The sequence below is a fragment of the Xyrauchen texanus genome, chromosome 36 (genome assembly GCF_025860055.1).
Source record: "Xyrauchen texanus isolate HMW12.3.18 chromosome 36, RBS_HiC_50CHRs, whole genome shotgun sequence".
NCBI classification, from domain to species: Eukaryota; Metazoa; Chordata; class Actinopteri; order Cypriniformes; family Catostomidae; genus Xyrauchen; species Xyrauchen texanus.
In genome coordinates this window covers 35,712,353-35,733,081 of record NC_068311.1, presented here as the reverse complement: position 1 = coordinate 35,733,081, position 20,729 = coordinate 35,712,353, and the positions used below count along the sequence as shown (strand labels likewise).

Below are 20,729 nucleotides of genomic sequence, written 5' to 3'. Positions count from 1 at the left end.
CTTGTTCCCTGAAAAAGGCGGAACGAGATGTTGCGCTGCTTTGCCGCACTGGGACGTCCCAGGACTGCTCTTCAGAAAAAGGTATCTGTCGACACGCTGGTGACGCCTCTATTTTATAGCCTGGCCACAGGTGCATCTAATGATCTTCACCAGCCGAGGCTATAAATTCAGGTCAATGTTCATTGACGGGTTTCACACAAATTCACAGCCGCTCACAATGCAAGATTGTTCCCCATAGCGCTTAGCAGCGCAACATCTCATTCCGCCTTTTTCAGGGAACAAGGCTTACACATGTAACCCGAGACGTTTTATGATGTTTGTCACATCACAACAAAGTTTCTACCTACATGTTGGTTGCACCACATTACTTTGAATTGGTGGACAAATGTTTTTCAATATTAATCATATTTTAAAATAGTTCCACTGCAATTTCAAGAATTTTTCAAGAATTACTCCTTTAAATGAGACTTAAAAATGGTAAATTTTTACTGTCTCTGGATGATTGCACAACATACATTTTTTTATTTTAAGTCCCAGAAAAAATATCAAAATTACTTTTAACTCAGTAATTAAAAACATGTTCATCATAGAATTCAAGTATTCAAGTAATTGTTTTGTGTGAATTGCATTTGTAATGTATTTTGTAATAATTTACTAGATGCTGACAAAAATCTTTTTTAAAATAAATGAGCATCACATCATTGACCTATAAATTTTAAATGTAATGCCAAAACATATATTTTGTAGATCTTTTTTTTTTCTCTCTCGTTTGAACTGCTCACATGCAAGATAACAGAATTAAACAGCAGTCCATAAAAATTCTCCTGGCACTATCCTGAGTGTGTTTTTGGTGAGTTTTGGTAGCTGACCTAGCCTTAGAAGTTTATTAGCTTTCGGTTAAGTCGGCTTCACACAGTTAGCCGATATGTTACAACAATTTTAAAGTGTAAGCCTCATTAACATAATTGCCGGCCAGTAGGTAAGAGAGGTAGGGCACATTAGCATCTGCCAGTGGGAGTTTGTTAATCAATTCACCATCCTAACCACCATAATGGTTCTAGAACCTGGAAAAGCACATCAAATCTGTTACCGGGGCGGGGTATTGTGTTCTCGTCAAGTGACCAATGAGCTTCTTCTTTTACTGAAGAACTGACAAGAACATTCCCATGATAAAGTTACTCCATGAATTACATCCTTAATCACTCACAATTACAAATGTGTATGTTTGGCACTCCAGTTGTTATTACGGCAAGCTCCATGTGACAGAGAATCAGTTTGCCACCCCTTCACCAAGTGTGTCATATCTGTGAAATATTTACCTCAGCCATTGATATTATCTATGTATCTATCTTGATCTTTATAGTTTCACATCTTCGTACACCGATGAAAATATAAAAAAATATATAATTGTGGAACCGTTAGAACTCCCTAAACTGACAACTGAGCAAAAAAAATTATCTTGATTCTAAGATAACCTTGGAGGAGCTTAACGAGGTAATTAAGGCCTTGCCTACAGTCAAGTCTCTGGGGCCAGAAAGCTTTTCCGCTGAGTTTTTTAGATCTCATGCTACAGAATTGGCTCCACTTTTGTTAGAAGTTTATAGGGAATCATTAAAAAATGGAAAGCTTCCGCCAACAATGACACAAGCCCGGATCAGTCTGATGCTTAAAAAGGACAAAGATCCAAGCGAATGTAAGAGTTACCATCCAATTTCCCTGATCCAGCTAGACATTAAAATGTTGTCAACAATATTGGCTAACCAATTAAAATATGACATCTCTTATACATATAGATAAGGTTGATTCAGGGCTACAGCTCTTCTGATAACATCAGGCATCTAATGAATATCATGTGGTCAGTAGCGAATGATCAGTCCATCATACTTTATGCTGAAAAGGCATTTTATATGGTAGAATGGGATTATCTTTTTAAGATTTTGGAAATATATGGGTTTGGGAAGACTTTTATTGGATAGATTAAGTTACTTTATAGACATCCGGTAGTGGCGAGTAATTATTTTACTCTGGACAGGGGCACTTGGCAAGGTTGCCCTCTTTACCCTTTATTGTTCTGTCTTGCCCTGGAACCATTAGCAACCACGATAAGAAGGAAAGATGATTTTCCAGGGGTGATGGCTGGAGGTGTGGCACATAAGCTTTTGCTTTAGCAGATGATCTTTTATTTTCGTCTCCGACCCCACTAGATCTATACCTTGCCTCAGCAGAAATATTAATTCCTTTTCTAAGTTCTCGGGATACAAAGTCAATTGGACTAAATCCGAAGCTTTATTTCTGACAGCGTACTGCTCAGTAACAGCTTTTCAGCCGTTTTACTCCCTGTTAATTCAGAGCCTGTGGTTCAGAGCTTCAACTTCTGTCAAGAGATTATGGGAGAGCGATTTAAACTTGGTATTGGAGGAGGGAGTGTGGGCTAGGATTCTAAAAAACAATCTACAGATTTGAGGGTGCGTCTGATGCTATTTAAGATTTTGCATTGATTGTATCGGACACCCTCTAGATTGTATAGACTTGGTCTTAAAGACACACCCACCTGCTGACGGTGCAATTCAGAAGACGGGGACACAACCCATGTTTTTTGGGGATGTGTTAAAATACAAGAATTTTGGTTGAGGGTTCAGAGATTTATGTTTGACTTTTTGGACACACAAATGTATTTTTGCCCCAGACTCTGCATCTTAGTTGATGGGTCGATCATTAGTTTTGGGGATAGCCACTTAAAAAGTTGGGTCCTAGCCAGAGTTATGGTTGGCAGACTAATTATTCTTAGGGGGTGAAAGACGGCTGGGGCACCCTCATTTCGGGAGTGGTGTTGGGAGATTGGCGGAGTGGCAGCATTTGTGGAGGTGATATTTAGAAGGTTGGGAAAACGGGATTTGTTTACTAGTATGTGGGGTGGATATTTGGCTTTTTTGGAGGGTTCTTGGGGAGGGGCAGTGGAGAGGGATTTAAAAAATTTTGTTTGATGTGTATGTGCATTTTTATTTCAAGTATACATTTTTTATGTTTTTTAAAATATATATATATATTTTTATGTTATAATTGTAAGTGAAAAATGTTCTACCCAATTTGGAATGCCCAATTCCCCAATGCACTCTATGTCCTCATGGTGGTGTAGTGACTCAATCCGGGTGGCAGAGGACGAATCTCAGTTGCCTCCACGTCTGAGACCGTCAATCCATGCATCTTAACATGTGGCATGTTGAGTGCATTGTGTGGAGGCCACATTATTCTATTCTCGCTATTCTCTGCGGCATCCACACACAACTCACCATGTGCCCCACTGAGAGCGAGAACCACACATTGTAGCGATCAAGAGGAGGTTACACCATGTGACTCTACCCTACCTAGTAACCAGGCCAATTTGGTTGCTTAGGAGACTGGCTGGAGTCACTCAGCATGCCCTGGATTTGAACTTGTGACTCCAGGGGTGGTAGTCAGCATCAATACTCGCTGAGCTACCCAGGCCCCCACCCCCCAACAGTGGTGGACAGTAACGAAGTAAATGTAATTCGAGCATTACATTCGAAGTAAATGAACGAGCCTATGATTGAATCTGGAAATAAAGCAAATAACTGAGAAAAATATGAGATAGTCCTCAGATGACATGTCCGTAATTTATAGCAAAACATCTAGCATTAATTCGATCGCAAACAGATTCATTAAAAGTAGTTTTTACTTCACCACATGTGTGACATCATTAACCAACGTGGTTGAACAACCAATTTGCGACAATACGGTTTTGGGAAACAGTCGTGACTAGCAAGTTGATTTCTTCAACAGTGCATCGTACTACGGTAGTGGAGCAGCAAGTTACGTATGGGAAACAAACCCCAGAGCCGTTAAATATGAGAGTTGCAAACATAGACGGTTGCGACAGTGATCTCGCCGCCGCGCGGTCACGTGATTCGTGTAGCTCTCAATAGTTCCAAACAAATTGCGTTGCCAATGATTTTAAGCGGGGCAGAGAGCAGCAGCTATTATTGCAGCAATTATTGGTAAATATTGATGCATAATGTACATTGCTTATTATGTTGACACTAAAATGACTTGCATATAATAGCTAGCATTTTTTTTCTGGGGAGTAGCAGAAACTCTGCATTAATACGTTTTTGTGTTTAATTTTGGAGGGAAATTGGCTGCTCCCATAACATAGAATATATATATATATGTATATATATATATATATATATATATATATATATATATATATATATATATATATATATATTCTATGTATGTGTGTGTGTATGTATATATATATATATATATATATATATATATATATATATATTTAATGTATGCGTTGTGCAGGTTTATGTGAATGTATCATAACATTAGGATGTTAATAATTATGACCATAGACACTGAGAAAAATATATACAGTAAAAACTGTTTTATGGGAACAGTCCCTTCCTCCAAAATTAAACACACAAAAAATGTATTCAATTCAAATATATATATATATATATATATATATATATATATATATATATATATATATATAGATACATCTGACTAATTAATGTTTTTTATTAATAGATTGGTGTGCCAAGAGTGACATTAGTCTTCATGTAGACTGAGTTAAGCAAGAGTCTTGTGACAAATTATAATAGGACATTATGGCATAAAAAATCATAGTACTTGGATACTTAAGTACATTTGAAGGCAAATACTTTTGTACTTTTACTCAAGTGAATGTTTAAAGGCAGCAGTTCTACTTTTACTTGAGTAATATTTTACCTTGAGTATCTTTACTTTAACTCAAGTACATGGTATGTGTACTTCGTCCACCACTGCCCCCCAAAACTGAATATTAAAATTATTTATTATTAGAATTTAGCTTCAGAAAAAGCAATGGAATGCTCCAAAATTAACTGATTACAGCATCAGAGTTACAATTAAAATATATGGACCAAGGATAACATTTTAGTGCAGGCAAAATTAGTACTCTAAGAACTCTAGTTACTTTGCAGGTATTGCATTCATGTCATTGCATTGCTATTCAGTTTTTCCAAAAAACCTACTTTTTCTAACTCCTCCTAGACCATTGGTCTGGTCGAGACACTTAGTCAAATCGGTTACAAGGTATGAGAATGTAAATTGTTTGGCCATGGCCCAATTCACTTATAAGCCTATATTCTGGAAGATTTGTCTTGAGGGTCCTCGATTATGCATGTAAACATTTTGGGTGAATCAGACAAACGGTCTAGGGGGAGTAAGAATACGTAGAAAAAGTCGGAAAGCTCAAAATGGCAGACCTTTTTAGATATTCTGTACTTTTTTGAACTTCACTTAGACCGTTTGTCTGATTCACATGAAATTTTGCATGTATCATCTAGAGACACTCATGACAAAAAAGTTATCAAAAGAATTTTGATTTGTCAAATTAATAATTATTTTGCCCTTGGTCCAATTCTCTATCAACCTGTGTTCTGAACAATTTGACAAATCAAAATTATTTTAAAAACTTTGTGTTTTGAGGGTCTCTAGATTATTTGGGCAAAATTCGGGCAAATCAGACTGACAGTATACGAGGAGATAGAAAAAGTATGTTTTTTGGAAAGCTCAAAAGGGCAAAAATATTTTGCTTGATTTAGGGAATCAGAGGAAAATATTATTTTGATTCTAGCCCATTCTGTAGCTGAAATATAAGCAAAAACCACCTAGGGTTGAAACTGGTGTGTGTGTGTGTGTGTGTGTGTGTGTGTGTGTGTGTGTGTGTGTGTGTGTGTGTGTGTGTGTGTGTGTGTGTGTGTGTGTGCGCGCGCAACTGAGTAGTAGGGGGATTTTGGACCATCCTGCCAAACTTTTAGGGCAGAATAAGAATGAAAAAGAACAATTACTATAGGGTTCCAGCTCCTTCGGTGCTTGGACCCTTAATAATCAATTTCCTGGAAGATACGCATCATCTGAAAGAAAGATATGGTGATGTTTTGTGCCAATACTCAGATGATTAGTTGCTCAATCTCTTTTTGTAGGTAACATCATCCATTTCCTTGGTGCATATCCTTGCTACCTTTTGCCTACCCACTCAGCAGCAGACATGCATGTTGCTGAGGACGGCATGTCGGGAACCGTGCTTCAGAGGCTTATGCAAGAACATCTGCAATACGAAACAAGTGGAACCAGACGAGGCTTACAAAACGACAGCTCTCAGATGCAAAGCAATCCCATGTCTACAGAGAACCTGCTCTTACAAGAGGAGGGTCAAGTAGCCCATTTGTATCAGCCTATACCCCCACAGAGTCAGTCACGACAGGAACCTCAAGGTCAGGAGCATCAAGTGGACAGCTGCTCCATGGAGAAGAGCAGTGGAGTGGGTCAGGTTGTAGGTAGAACAGTCCAGACAAAACCAACCTTTGAGACCCTTGAGCTTCCATCTTATGAGGAGGCTAAAACCCAGTCTCACCTGTACAGAGTACACCAGAGTCCAATTAACACTATGTCCCAAAACCTAGAATACACCCACCAGAGTCTTCAAAATTCAGACATCCCAAACCAGACTTTTCAAAACAATCTGCAACAAAATCAGAACCTGGTCCTTCACAAGGAAGGCCATAAAAACGTTGTGCACAAAAGTCAGCAGCAAGACAACCACGTCCAACAGACGCAACAGATTTCAATAGTGTCTGACAACCCCACAGGCTCACAATCCTGTCCTCCATCACTTTGCAATGCACATTCACTATCCTCACCTCCTTCCCTTACATCTTCTTCCACCTCTCTCTCCACGGTACCTGTGAAAGCCCGTGTGGAGGGTCGAGCGTGGGTCCAGCGAGGGGTAACTGCTGGTACGACTCTTCGGGATGAAGGCCTGGCAGAATTAAAACAGGGTCATGTTCGTTCGCTCAGTGAAAGGCTCATGCAACTCAGCTTAGAATGCAATGAAGCTAAGCAAAGTGGGGGACCCTCCAGTTCTCCCTGCCCAGGAGACACTACACCTTGTGGAGTTGAGAGTACAGAAAATGCCCCCTCACCAACTAGCAAGACCTCTACAATTACCTTTCTACCTCCGCCACCACTCCTAGCATCACCACAATTGTCTTTGGAACAAAGAGGTCCTCCCCCAGAATATCCCTTTAAGTTCAAGGTACAAACAATGCTTCCAGCCACATTAAACTCCAACCCAAGGTCTCTGGAACATGTCCCACTCTACAGTGACACCTTGACAGCAGCCGTGATGGAGACAGTGCCACATACAAATGTAGCGAGGTAAGTGTAACATACTCTTAAGGATGATGTGTTCAAAATGTTCTTGGTATCATTTATTGGTTGGACAGGGATTAACTTTTATTAGGACGGATCAGAACTGTGAACTCAAGAGCAAAAAAGTTACCTCTAGAGCAGTGTTTTCCAACCTTTTTTGACATAAGTATCATCACAGCACCATCCGTAAGGCTCAAGTGCCCCTTCATCGACACAAAACTAAAGAGATAAGAAAGACTAAATATAATTTAACATTATCTTTAATATTGTAATATCCCTGATGTACTTTTATTGATCAACTAAAAAGTGGGGTCATATGAAGTGTGAAACTCACAATTAGAAAAGACTAATTCTGTAAAATATAGCCCTTGTCTCCTATCCCAGTGTAACGTGCAGAGAGAACTATAAGTAAACTATAACTACAAGTAAGCTATTGGTATTTTGGGCAGGTCTATCTGTATGGCTGACTAATAGCAGGTTTAGCAGGTGTCTGGGAAACCTGTGAATGGTTCCAAAATTACGCACAGCAGCTTTTTATATGAACAGATTTCAACACAACTCACAATTTTTGTCCATTCTAGGCAGCACCCAATATCTCTAAGTGCTTCATCACAGCACCAACAGCAGAACTGCCCTATGTTCTCAGAGAGCTTTATCCTGCCCTCTCAGGCTTCTCAATGGCCGTATCAGGCTGTATCTCTATCTCAGTCTCCGGGATTTCCTGCAGCTCAAATTGGATCTTTGATAAAGGGACTGTCTCTTCGTAACGCCCCTTTAGGACAGCCTTTCCCAGGGGAAGCATTTGCCACGGTGAGCCATGCACAGCAGATGATGGAGATCTTAAAAGAGGAGAACCAAAGCCTTAGACAAGAGCTTCACAAGCAAAATGAAAAAGCCGGCAAACTACAACGGGTATCATACATTTTTATTTCTTCTTTCTGTGTGAAAAAGAGCAGTGGCACAATGTGTGAGAATTTTTTAAGTTTAATATTTAAATCTTGCATTAGTATGAGCTATGAATAATAATTAAACCTGAAGAGGGCATAATAATGGAAGGTGGTAAAAAAAAATAGTGCAAAAAACAATATGGATAGATATAGCAAATTAATGCACAATGGTGATTTGGGGATGTGAAAATGTTATTGGGATACACCCAAACACCCGCCAAATGTGTATAGAAGTCATTTTCAGGGTTTTTCCTGCATTTAAAATTCTGTGAATCTCGGGCCGCCTTTCTAAGCACTAAATCTTTTTCTTGTCTGACTTGTCTTTTGTGTGGCACGATTGAAGCCTGATTTTTGTGTGAATCACAGACCTATTAGTGTGAATTAACTGCTCTGTGCTGTTGTAGCTCTAGAGCACACGCGTCAACTGGGCTTGCCTAATATTCCACACTTTATTGTAATGTGCGTATCAGAGCTAGGATAGCGCAGAGCTGATCAAATGCTATATTCAACCAGGCTTCCCTCGATATTGCACAGGTTGTTCTACATTACAGGAATTCAAGGAATTCAATCATCTCTAACAGCTAGACAGCCTCGGCATTATAAACAGCACTGATGAGGAAAAAGGTGAAACAACACTGTGGCATTACATAACTACATAAGTAACAAGACTTTTTAAACTACACATCATCACCCTTAGCAAAATGTATAACTTTTTTAAAAACACTAACTACATTAATGAGGAGCCATTCATGGTCATACCTGTGGTTATGGCCTTAAAATTACAAATGCTACAGTTAAACAATGGAAGAACAATAGTAAAGGCAAGTAAGAGCAAGTCCTGTACAATTTTGAATGAAAGGGGTATAATGTCTAGACGTCCGTGAAATATGGACAAATAATGGACAAACCTTTCCTCCTTTTCTATCATACTCCTTTTCTGACTGGACATGTTTACTTTCAGATATTCCAAGAGATGACTTAAATCATTAGGCCCGTGTCCTGCTAAACCCATATCATTCTCGTTTAAATCAAATGTCCAAACAAATATATGCAGTTAAAGTCTCCAGTTACCTTTATCACTTTTTGTGGAGTGGGGGATTGTGGCTTGTGAAAATGAATAAAAAATGAATGGTTAATGGCTTTTACACAATTACCCAATGTTTCCGGTTAGCGAAAACGTTAATGCCAGGTCCCGCTGCTCAGTATGACTTGAAAATATCATATGAGGAATATGACTTACTGTGCAGTATTAATGGGAGTTTGCACTGTGTTCACAGATGGTGGTGGAGGTTGAGCACCTGTCTGAGGCATATGAGAGTTTAGTGAAGAGCTCATCCAAACGAGAGGCTCTGGATAAAACCATGAGGAATAAACTAGAGGGAGAGATCAGACGCCTTCATGACTTCAACAGAGACTTGAGAGGTTAGAATGTGAAATTGTATTTATTTATTAAAGGAATGTTCCATGTTCAATACAAGTTAAGCTAATCGACAGCATTTGTGTCGTAATTGATGAGAAAAAAAATATTTTCAATTTGTCCCTCTTTTTTTAAACAGAAATGAATGGACCAGTCCAAAAAAATATTAAAATACTTACTGATTCAAAAGCATAAATGAAATTAATGCAACGTCACACTGAAGGCATCGTGCTTTGGGTTCTTTTGAGCAGCACATTTTGATGGTTGATATGGGCAGTGCTGCAGCTTTCTTAATCTTTTAAGCATTGTATAGTAATATAATAATATAGTATTTAGTATATAAAAATAATTTAATAATGTTTGTTTATATTAATATAATAGATAATGATAATAAATAATAATTAAGTCATTATAAATGGTTAACTATGACCATCCCCCACATCGATGACCACCCCATCGCCCAGAACACAAATTCTGGGGCAAAACGAAACCCGAGTACCCACCACATCGCACACAAAATACTGAACCTTCGACCACTTTGAGTTCTGGATCTCGACACAGCACCAAAAAACATGGGCCATGTCTCCATCCTCTGCTTGGCATCTCCAGCAGGTGTGTGTGTCCTTAAGACCAAGCCTATACAGTCTAGAAGGGGTCCAATAAAATCTATGGACATTTTTGAATTGTATAAGACACACCCCTGCATCTCTAGATGCAGACTTAATGTATTTAAGAATCTTAGCCCACACTCCTTCCTCCAATGCCAAGTTGAAATCTTTTTCCTATACTCTCTTGAGAGAAGTTGATGCTCTGTCCCCCAGACTCTGAATTAACAGGGAGTAGTACAGTGATGCCTCATGACCTTTTCCAAAAGCCACAATCAGCTCTCCCAAAGCATCTGCCTCCTTAGGGGCGGGTGTACTACTCCCAAAAATTCGACAAAGCAGGTGGCACAGTTGTAAAACTGATAAAACTGAGATCTGGGGATCCCTAAATGTTGGACCAAATTTTCAAATGATCTCAACACTCCACTTTCATATAGGTCACCGAGTGTAGCAACCCACCTCACAATCCACTCGTGCCAGCAGAAAGGGACTTGCCAATACACAATCTTGGGTTCTGCCATATGCTCGAGGCAACATTTAAATAAGTGTCTGATTTAAACAGTCTGGACACTTTAGTCCATACCGAGTATAAATGCAAAATAACAGGGAGTAACTAAACTTTTCTGATTAGTTTGATAGAGAGGATTTGTAATGGCGAAATAGGAGCAAGAACTGCCTGTTCAATAACAAACCAGAGAGGGGCTCTCTCAGGTGGAAGTGACCAATGAGCCAAATGTCTGAGACCGAATGCATAATAATAAAACAAAATCTTGGGTAGGCCTAGCCCACCTTTGTCTATCGGCCTATGTAACTTATTAAAATGCAATCTGGGATGTTTACCATTCCAAATTAAGGACTTCGGTATGCTATCAAATTGCTTGAAATAAGAGAGGGGGACATCTACAGGGAGAGATTGTAGCAGGTAGTTGCATTTGGAAATTAAAAATGTTTTGTAATAACATTAACCTTCCCAATCATCTATAAATGTACACATCACTCGAAAACCTTTTTATTAAAGAGTCAAAATGAACTCTAACTAGGTCAGAAAAATTAGCTGGGAATAAAATCCCTAAATACTTAATGCCCTGTTTGGGCCACTGGAAGGCTCCCGACTGGAAAGCCGTTACTGGACAGAATGCTATCAGAGCCAAAGCTTCGGATTTAGACCAATTTACTTTGTATCCTGATGTAACTTGGAAAAGGTTATTTCTGTGGAGGCAAAGCATAGATCTAGTAGGGTAGGAGACGAATAATAAAATATAATATGCATAAAGCAGAAGCTTATGTGCTAAACCTCCTGCAACCACCCCTGGAAAATCATCCTCCTTACTTATCGCGGCTGCTAAAGTTTCCAGGGCAAGACAGAACAATAATGGGGAAAGAGGTCAACCCTACCGAGTGCCCCTATTAGTAAAATAATCTGAAATCCATTTGTTTGTACCGCTGCTACAGGTTGTCTATAAAGTAACTTAATCCATCCAATAAACGTACTCTCAAACCCATACATTTCCAAAATCTTAAAAAGATAATCCCATTCTACAATATCAAATTACTTTTCGGCATCAAGTGAGATGGTAGCGACCGGAGACTGATCATTCGCTACTGACCACATAATATTATACTGAATATTATACCCCACCTGACCTATATGTATTACTTAATTGGTTAGCCAAAATGTTTGACACAATTTTTACGTCTAGTTGGATCAGGGATATTGGACGGTAACTTTTACACTCATTTGAATCTTTGTCCTTTTTAAAAATCAGACTGATCCGGGCTTGTGTCATGGTTGGGGAAGCTTTCCATTCTTTAATGATTCAGTATAATCTTCTAACAAAAGTGGAGCCAATTCTGTAGCATAAGATTTAAAGAATTCTGCGGCAAAACCATCTGGCCCCGATGCCTTGCCAGTATTTAGGGACTTAATTACCTCGTCAAGCTCCTCCAAGTTTATCTCAGAATCAAGATTTTTTTTTGCACATTCATCAGTTTAAGGAAATCTAATGGTTTCACAAAGTTGCTAATATCTTCATCGGTAGATGAAGACGTGGAACTGTGAAGATCAAGATAGAACACTTTATAAGCATTATTAATATCAATGGCCGAGCTAAAAATGTCACCACCAGGGAATGGTAGAAAGAGATTCTCTCTGCTTTATATATCTAGCCAATGCTTCTTGCTTTGTCCCCCAACTCAAAGTATGACTGTCTTGCCCTGAATAACCAAAATTCCACTTTCTGCGACAAAATAGCATTATTTCTATATTTAAATCGGGTTACTTCTCTGAGGCCATCATACAACATTTCAGATCTGCCTCTGCACTTTGGATTTTTTGATGAATGAGGCATATTCTATGATCTGACCCCTAAGAACTGCCTTAAGTACCTCCCAAGCCACACCCACAGAGGATACTGAGGACCAGTTGGTCTCCATATAAACATTGATTGCAGTCTTTAACATTTGTTGGAAATCAGGATTTTGCTATAGAGATTCATTAAAGCGCCAACTATATGATTTATTTTTCTCCATATCTGGCAATACTTCTAAACTCACCAGGGCGTGATCTGAGACTAAAATGTTTCCAATTAAGCAACCAACAACAGATGAAATGAGGGACTTGGATATCAACAAAAAAAATCTGTTCTAGAATAAATCTTATGGACTGATGAAAATAATGTATAGCAACCTACCAGATGGGTTCAAAAGTCTCCAAATATCTGTAAACCAAGATTTTTACACATCATGTGAAGTGTCAGTGTTGCTCTGGGGGCTTACACACTTTTGCTTTACTATGATTAAGGACCGAGTCCATCAATAGATTAAAGTCTACACCCAATATTATATCATGAGGGGTGCTTGATCCCTCTAAACTCATGGAGTCCATGTATGCCTACGAGTTCCTCGGATGGTCAAGAGTCAATTCACTCGGAGGCCGCATACAAGTATATACAGTACCATGACTTACACAGTCCGTCAACTTTAAAAAATGTATAAAATGGGCGTGTAGATATTTTGCGGTCATTCATAGTGTCTATTCTCAATCTGGCTGGGAACTTCATTGTAAAAGTGATCTTCCGTCAATCCAACATTTATTTAAATGGTCTGCACTTATATAGCGCTTTTTTAACCTTAGAGGTCACCAAAGCGCTTTACACTGTGTCCCATTCACACACACATTCACTCACATTCATACACCAATGAAGGCAGAGCTGCCATGCAAGGCGCTACCCTGCCATTGGGAGCAACTTGGGGTTCAGTGTCTTGCCCAAGGACACTTCGGCATGTGGAGTCGTGTGGGCCGGGAATCGAACTGCCAACCCTGCGATTAGCAGCCGACCCTTTAAGGAAAAGTGTTAATCCACAAACAAAACAAACTTCAGCCGCTCGGCGAAGCCAACGCATAAAGAAACAAAAATGACGCCCAGTTTCCTCTGAAAGCCAGAGTAAGTACAGCGAGTCAATCCACTCACAAGAGAAACACCCAATGGTTACTCACCCATTGTTTCTATAAAAGACATTGCCTGATTGGGCTATGTAAACTCTTTGCTGCTGTCCTTGGTGTTTATTCTCAGTTTGGCCGGAAACATCAGTGCAAAAGCGATCTTACATTGATGCAAGTATGGTGACTACCTCTTCAAGCTAAGTGTAATAAATTATTCCATGAGACTCATGCTTGTTATGAAAGCATACGATAAAAAACCAAAATGGAATGTATTATTTAGTGAAAAGGTTCACTGACCATTGATCTCCTGTTCGTGATAGGGCTTGAGAGCAACAGTTCACTCAGCCCCCTCATGACATTGGAGCGTTCAAGTGAAAACTATTTTTGTTTTTCTAAAAACAGGTCAGAGAACAAAACTTACTAAACATGTCTGAAGAGTTTGTAGTCTAAGAATTTATGCAATTCTATGCCCAGCCTTATTTTTTGGATTTTTTTTTGGACCAGTTCACAGCAGACAGCGTTACCCGCAGTATGCCTAAAATAGAAAACAAGGGATTGATAGAATGTACCGTCGCTCGTCACAGCTGGTTAGGACAAAAACTCTGATTAACATAGGAAAGATATCTTATATTGTGTGTCGCTTGCCATCAAGGTAGGACACGGTGTGACTGTGGCTGCCTGTAGCCTCCTTTCTGTTTCTGTTTGATTTCTGAGTACTCCGTTCAAAAAAACAAGGCTAGGCATTGAAATCCACCAATTCTTCAGATATAATTTGTATGTTCTGTTCTCTGTTTCGTGTGCAGCTGTGTTCTGTTTTCACTATCGCTGTGGAGGACCTTTTTTTGATAAACAAGAGAGTTTTCGCTTGAATGCCCCAATGTCTTAGGGCCTGAGTGAACTATTGCTCTCATGCCTGAGATCAATGGTCAGTGAACATTTTTACTAAATAATACATTCGATTTTGGTTTGTTTCTCACCAAATCTTATCATATGCTTTCATAAAAATTATGAGTCTCATGGAATAATTAGTTAGACTTCTGAATTATACTTTTGTGTTCTTTTGATGCTCGAAGAGGTGGTCACCATAAACTGCCATGTTATGACATCACTGACCACAAAATGATTTCACAATTTCTCCCTTTGTGTTAAAAAAAAGAAAAAAAGTCATATGGGGTTATATCAACACAGGTGTGAATAAACAATGACTGAATTTTCCTTGTTGTGTGAACTAATCCTTAATAACAGTACATTTAAAAGTTACTGCAGTCAAAATAAATGCAAAGACAAAATATATTATGAAAAGTATTTTATATTGTTAATTCACATATCTAAATTGTCATGGTCAATAAAACTTTTTTTAATTTGTTTTTCAGACCGTTTGGAAACAGCCAATCAGCAACTAGCCAATCAGGAGTTGAATGGACAAGAGGATGGTCTCTTGTATCTTTCACTTAGTGAGAGACTTTATATTTGATTTGATTGGTGTTTATAATTATACAAGTGAACTTGTTATATCCTTAATTTGTCCTGTTAAACTTGTTCTCTGTTGTAAATGAGTGTCTAGCTTAGCCCAAATTATTTCCTGCATCCCTCCCTTAATTTCCTGTTCCACTTCCTCTCTTACCCACAAATCACTCTTACTCTTAAAATGAAAACATGGAATTACCCCATTTCCTTTAGAGTTTCAGAGCCATAATCTCACACACAGTGCTGGAAAATCTGAGACATTGTTTTAAAGTTTGTCTTAAAGGGATTGTTCGCCCTAAAATGACAATCTTATCATTTACTCACCTTCATGTCATTCCAAACACACTTTTTTCTTTTCTTTCGTGGAACACAAAAGGAGATGTTTGGGGGAATGTCCAAGCTGACCTTTACTATAAAATGAAAAAGTGGATGGTGACAGGACATGAGCACAAAAGCACCATAAAACTATCATAATCCAACTCATATTGTCTTTAGTAAAATTCTAGTTAAAGGAGTAATTAACCCAAATATGATCATTCACTCATCATTTACTCACTCTTATGCTATCTCAAACTCGTATGACATCCTTTTTTCTGTGGAACACAAATTAAGATATTTTGATGGAGTTATGAGGTGTTTTTGTCCATTCAGTGCCCAAGTGTTATGTTCCCTGTTGTCTTTTGTTTTTTGTACTGTTATTTTGAAGTTTAGTTTAGTTCCTGTTTTGGTTTTTGTAGTCCTTTGTAGTTTCTTTTATGCTGTCATGTTCACTGTTGTCTTTTGTTTCTGTGCTTTTATGTTGAAGTTTAGTTTAGTTCCTGTTTCCTGTTTGGTTTTTGTAGTCCTTTGTAGTTTCTTTTCATGATTGGTTTTCCCTGATTGTTGCCCCAGGTGTCCCTCATTCCCTCGTTTGTTCCTTTGTGTATTTAAACCCTGGTTCTTTGTTTAGTCATTGTCGGTCATTGTTTGATGTGTGTGCAGGAATGTTTGCTGCCCTAGTTCTCCGTTTATGTTTGCCCTGGTTCTCCGTTTAAGTTTATTTCCCCCTTGTGGGTTTTTCCTTTGTTTATTCGTTTGTTCATTTAATAAAAGTCTAAACTGCATTTGGATCCGCATCTCCTCCTCTGCTTCGCTGCTCAAACGTAACAGAACGACCGACCACACATGGATCCAGCAGCTATTCGGGCCAAATGTCGGCTGCTCAATCTGCAGCAAGAACACTACCCATTGTAGACCACGCTCACTACTTCCTCCTCCTGGCGAACGCTACTGACTTCCCGGACTCTGCACTGATGATATTTTTCAGGAGCAGCTTGAACCCCTCGCTGAGGGAGCAGGTGCCACAGGCAGCGCCCGGCTGCACTTTCCGCGACTACCTGGGAACGACCCTACTAGCGTGCAGCTCACCGCTCCCTGACACACCAGCCCATCCTGTCAGCGAACAACCCCCCACGCCTATGGCTTCCCTTGAACCCGCACGGCCAACTTCGTCCGCCCGAGGAGGAGGAGGAGGAGGAGAAGACAGGCCCACGCCTGCCCCGGTCAGCGAGCCAGAGCCCTCGCCTGCCCCGGTCAGCGAGCCAGAGCCCTCGCCTGCCCCGGTCAGCGAGCCAGAGCCCACGCCTTCCCCAGTCTGCGAGCCAGAGCCCACGCCTTCCCCGGTCTGCGAGCCAGAGCCCACGCCTTCCCCGGTCTGCGAGCCAGAGCCCACGCCTTCCCCGGTCTGCGAGCCAGAGCCCACGCCTTCCCCGGTCTGCGAGCCAGAGCCCACGCCTTCCCCGGTCTGCGAGCCAGAGCCCACGCCTTCCCCGGTCTGCGAGCCAGAGCCCACGCCAGCCACGGTCAATGAGCCAGAGCTCAGGGACGGTCAGTGAGCCAGCGCCTGTCGCCTCAGAGGTCAGTGAGCCAGCGCCTGTCGCCTCAGAGGTCAGTGAGCCAGCGCCTGTCGCCTCGACCGTCAGTGAGCCAGCGCCTGTAGCCTCGACCGTCCCTGAGCCAGCGCCTGTAGCCTCGACCGTCCCTGAGCCAGCGCCTGTAGCCTCGACCGTCCCTGAGCCAGCGCCTGTAGCCTCGACCGTCCCTGAGCCAGCGCCTGTAGCCTCGACCGTCCCTGAGCCAGCGCCTGTAGCCTCGACCGTCCAAGAGCCAGCGCAAGTAGCCATGACCGTCCAAAGGCCAGCGCCAGTGATCACGCCCGTCCAAGAGTCTGAGCCTCCCGAGCTTTCCAGAGCTCCGCCTCCCGAGCTTCCCAGAGCTCCGCCTCCCGAGCTTCCTAGAGCTCCGCCTTCCGAGCCTTCCGAGCTTTCCAGAGCTCCGCCTTCCGAGCTTTCCAGAGTTCCACCTCCCGAGCTTCCTAGAGCTCCGCCTCCCGAGCTTTCCAGAGCTCCGCCTCCCAAGCTTCTTAGAGCTCCGCCTTCTGAGCCTCCCGAGCTTTCCAGAGCTCCGCCTTCCAAGCTTTCCAGAGCTTCGTCTTCCGAGCTTCCCAGGGCTCCGCCTCCCAAGTCTCTCGAGCCTTCCAGGGCTCCGCCTCTCGAGCCTTCCAGGGCTCCGCCTCTCGAGCCTTCCAGGGCTCCGCCTCTCGAGCTTCCCGAGCCTCCCAGGGCTCCGCCTCTTGAGCTTCCCAAGCCTCCCAGGGCTCCGCCTCTCGAGCCTCCCAGGGCTCCGCCCCTAAATCCCCTCGAGCCTCCCAGGGCTCCGCCCCTCAAGCCTCCCAGGGCTCCGCCCCTCAAGCCTCCCAGGGCTCCGCCCCTCAAGTCTCTCGAGCCTTCCTGGGCTCTGCCTCCCGAGCCTCCTGCGGCTCTTCTCCCAGAGACTCCAGAACCTTCTAGGGCTCCGCCTCTAGAGCATCCTACAGCGCACCCTCCCTCGGCTCCACCTCCAGAGCCTTCCAGGCCTCCGCCTCTAGAGCTGCCTACGGCGCCACCTCCCTCGGCTCCGCCTCCAGAGCCTTCCAGGTCTCCGCCCCTAAAGCCTTCCTCGGCTCCGCCTCCTGAGCCTTCCTCGGCTTTGCCTGCTGAGCCTCCCACAGCTCCGCCCCTTGAGCCTCCAGAGCTTTCCATGATTCCGCCTCCCTCGGCTCCGCCTCCTGAGCCTCCCGAGCCTTCCTCGGCCCTACCTTCCTTGGCTCCGCCTCCCTCTGCTCTGCCTCCTGAGCCTCCCTCAGCTCTACCTCCTGAGTCTCCCACGGCTCTGCCCCCTGAGCTTCCAGAGCTTTCCATGGTTCTGCCTCCCACAGCTCCGCCTCCTGTGTCTTCTACGGCTCCGCCTCCAAAGTCCTTCTTGGCCCTGCCCACCACGGTTCCGCCTCCTGGTCCACCCAAGGCCTCACCACCTGAGTCTGCCACGGCTCAACCTGCCTCTACTCCGCCCACAGTGTCTCCCACAGCTCTGCCTGCCTCTGCTCCGCCCCCAGGGTCTCCTGCGGCCTTGCCTACGCCTCCTTCGGCGCCGCCACCCAAGTCTGCGACTGCTCCGCCTCAGAAGTCCTCCTTGGCTCCGCCAGCTCCCCTAGTGTCCAATCTTCCTCCCAGGCCCCCTGAACCAGCCCTTGCCCTACGGCCACCTCCTAGGCCACCTAAACCTGTCCCTGTCCTGTGGCCACCTCCCAGACCTCCTGAACCGGTCCTTGTCTTGTGGCCACCTCCCTGGCCTCCTAAACCTGTTCCTACCCGGTGGAGGCTCCCCAGGCCACCTGAACCTGGCCCCGTCTCACACCCCCATAGACTGCCTGTCTGCCCTCTTGGCCTCCCTGGTCTGCCTAATTGCCCCTCGTGCCCCCGTGGACTGCCTAATTGCCCCTCGTGCACCCGTGGACTGCCTAATTGCCCCTTGTGCCCCCATGGACTTCCTAATTGCCCCTTGTGCCTCCTTGGACTGTCTCTGTACCCCTTGTGCCCCCTTTGGTCTGTCTGTTTTCCCCCTGTTCCAGTCCCTCACCCCTTGGACATTTATTTGTCTTTGTTGTTCTTGTCGTTTTCTTTAGGACCGTCTGGAATCCGGTCCTTTTGAGGGGGGGTTATGTTATGTTCCCTGTTGTCTTTTGTTTTTTGTACTGTTATTTTGAAGTTTAGTTTAGTTCCTGTTTTGGTTTTTGTAGTCCTTTGTAGTTTCTTTTCATGATTGGTTTTCCCCTGATTGTTGCCCCAGGTGTCCCTCATTCCCTCGTTTGTTCCTTTGTGTATTTAAACCCTGGTTCTTTGTTTAGTCATTGTCGGTCGTTGTTTGATGTGTGTGCAGGAATGTTTGCTGCCCTAGTTCTCTGTTTGTTTGCCCTGGTTCTCCGTTTAATTTATTTCCCCCTTGTGGGTTTTTCCTTTGTTTATTCGTTTGTTCATTTAATAAAAGTCTAAACTGCATTTGGATCCGCATCTCCTCGTCTGCTTCGCTGCTCAAACGTAACACCAAGTCAATGGGGTCCAACACTTTCAAACTCCTAAAAAGATATAAAGGTAATCCATATGACTAGGGATGCACCGATGTATCGGTTGCCTATATTTATTGGCCAATTATTGACCAAATTAAAACCATTGGCATATTGGTTATAAGAATGAAAAAGGTGATATGAAAAACTGATGTTATAGTTAAATAAGTAACACACTTTGAGAATTCTCTGTGAATTCAAAAGCACAATCCAGAAATAATAAAAGCAACAATATGTAGAAGTGTTGAAACTGCCTAAGAACATGTAATGTTTTATTAGACTTTTCTCATTCTCATGTTAATGCAGAAAAACATCAAAAACGGATTTGACAGTTGGGAAAGCTTACCTTTAGGCTACATGATGAGGCAAACCATCCAAAATGCTTTGAAACCAGCAGATTATGACTTTTCAGACATCGGTTTGATATCCATTAATGCTGCATGATAAATCGCTAAATGGCCTTGCACAATTACTAAACCCTAAAAGCCTGCATTTTAAAATATAGTCTTCATTCAGAGCTTCAGTCAGTGCTGTATGAGCAAGCAGCGCTCTCTAGTGGTCTCGACAGCATTATCCATTATACAATTATAATACAGAATTTGAAAGGGGTGTTATTTTTCCATGATGTGTTGACATTTCCGTGGAATTGCCCAACATATGCATAGCATAGCATGAATTTGTAACATTATATTTCTGTTGTAGTGTTCTGTTGTATTGAAATTCTAAAATATTTTAGAAGTACAAAATAACCTTAATATGACTCATTATTTCATTTTTATTTTTTTAATCAAGATTTTTTTTCATCTTTTACCATCTATTTATCTTTCATTGTGGTTATCTTTAAACATTTGTCAACAGATCCAATCCTTATTCAATTGTACCTCTCTTTACATTTTTAAAGCATAAATCCAAATTAAAATCTGATGAAAAAATAAGGTAACTGGCAAAGAAATCAGTATTGGTTTATAGTTTGTTTTTTGTTAAAATCGGTATCGGCTAAACAATTTAATATCGGCGCTTCCCTACATATGACTCCAGTGGTTTAATCCATCTCTTCTGAAGCTATACGATCAGTTTTGTGGGAGAAACAGACCAAAATGTAACTCCTATTTCACTATAAACCTTGCCATCTGCAGTCTCATTGGCAATCATGATCTGAAGCTCGATCACACTTCCTCGCACACAGAGCGCATGTTCCCCTTTG

At 42.1% G+C, this 20,729-nt stretch overlaps 1 protein-coding gene across 4 annotated transcripts in view; it reads left to right on the top strand.

Annotated features, from left to right (window-relative positions):
* Positions 1–20,729, top strand: part of amotl1 (angiomotin like 1) — a 57,654-nt gene that overhangs the window by 16,086 nt on the left and 20,839 nt on the right. For 3 of the 4 annotated variants that reach the window (XM_052107103.1, XM_052107102.1, XM_052107105.1), the window contains 4 exons: positions 6,000–7,233; positions 7,809–8,139; positions 9,452–9,596; positions 15,012–15,092. In XM_052107103.1, coding sequence (XP_051963063.1) covers positions 6,000–7,233; positions 7,809–8,139; positions 9,452–9,596; positions 15,012–15,092 — 1,791 coding nt within the window. The remainder of the gene's footprint in view (positions 1–5,999; positions 7,234–7,808; positions 8,140–9,451; positions 9,597–15,011; positions 15,093–20,729) is intronic. The other variant, XM_052107104.1, reaches the window with a different exon arrangement.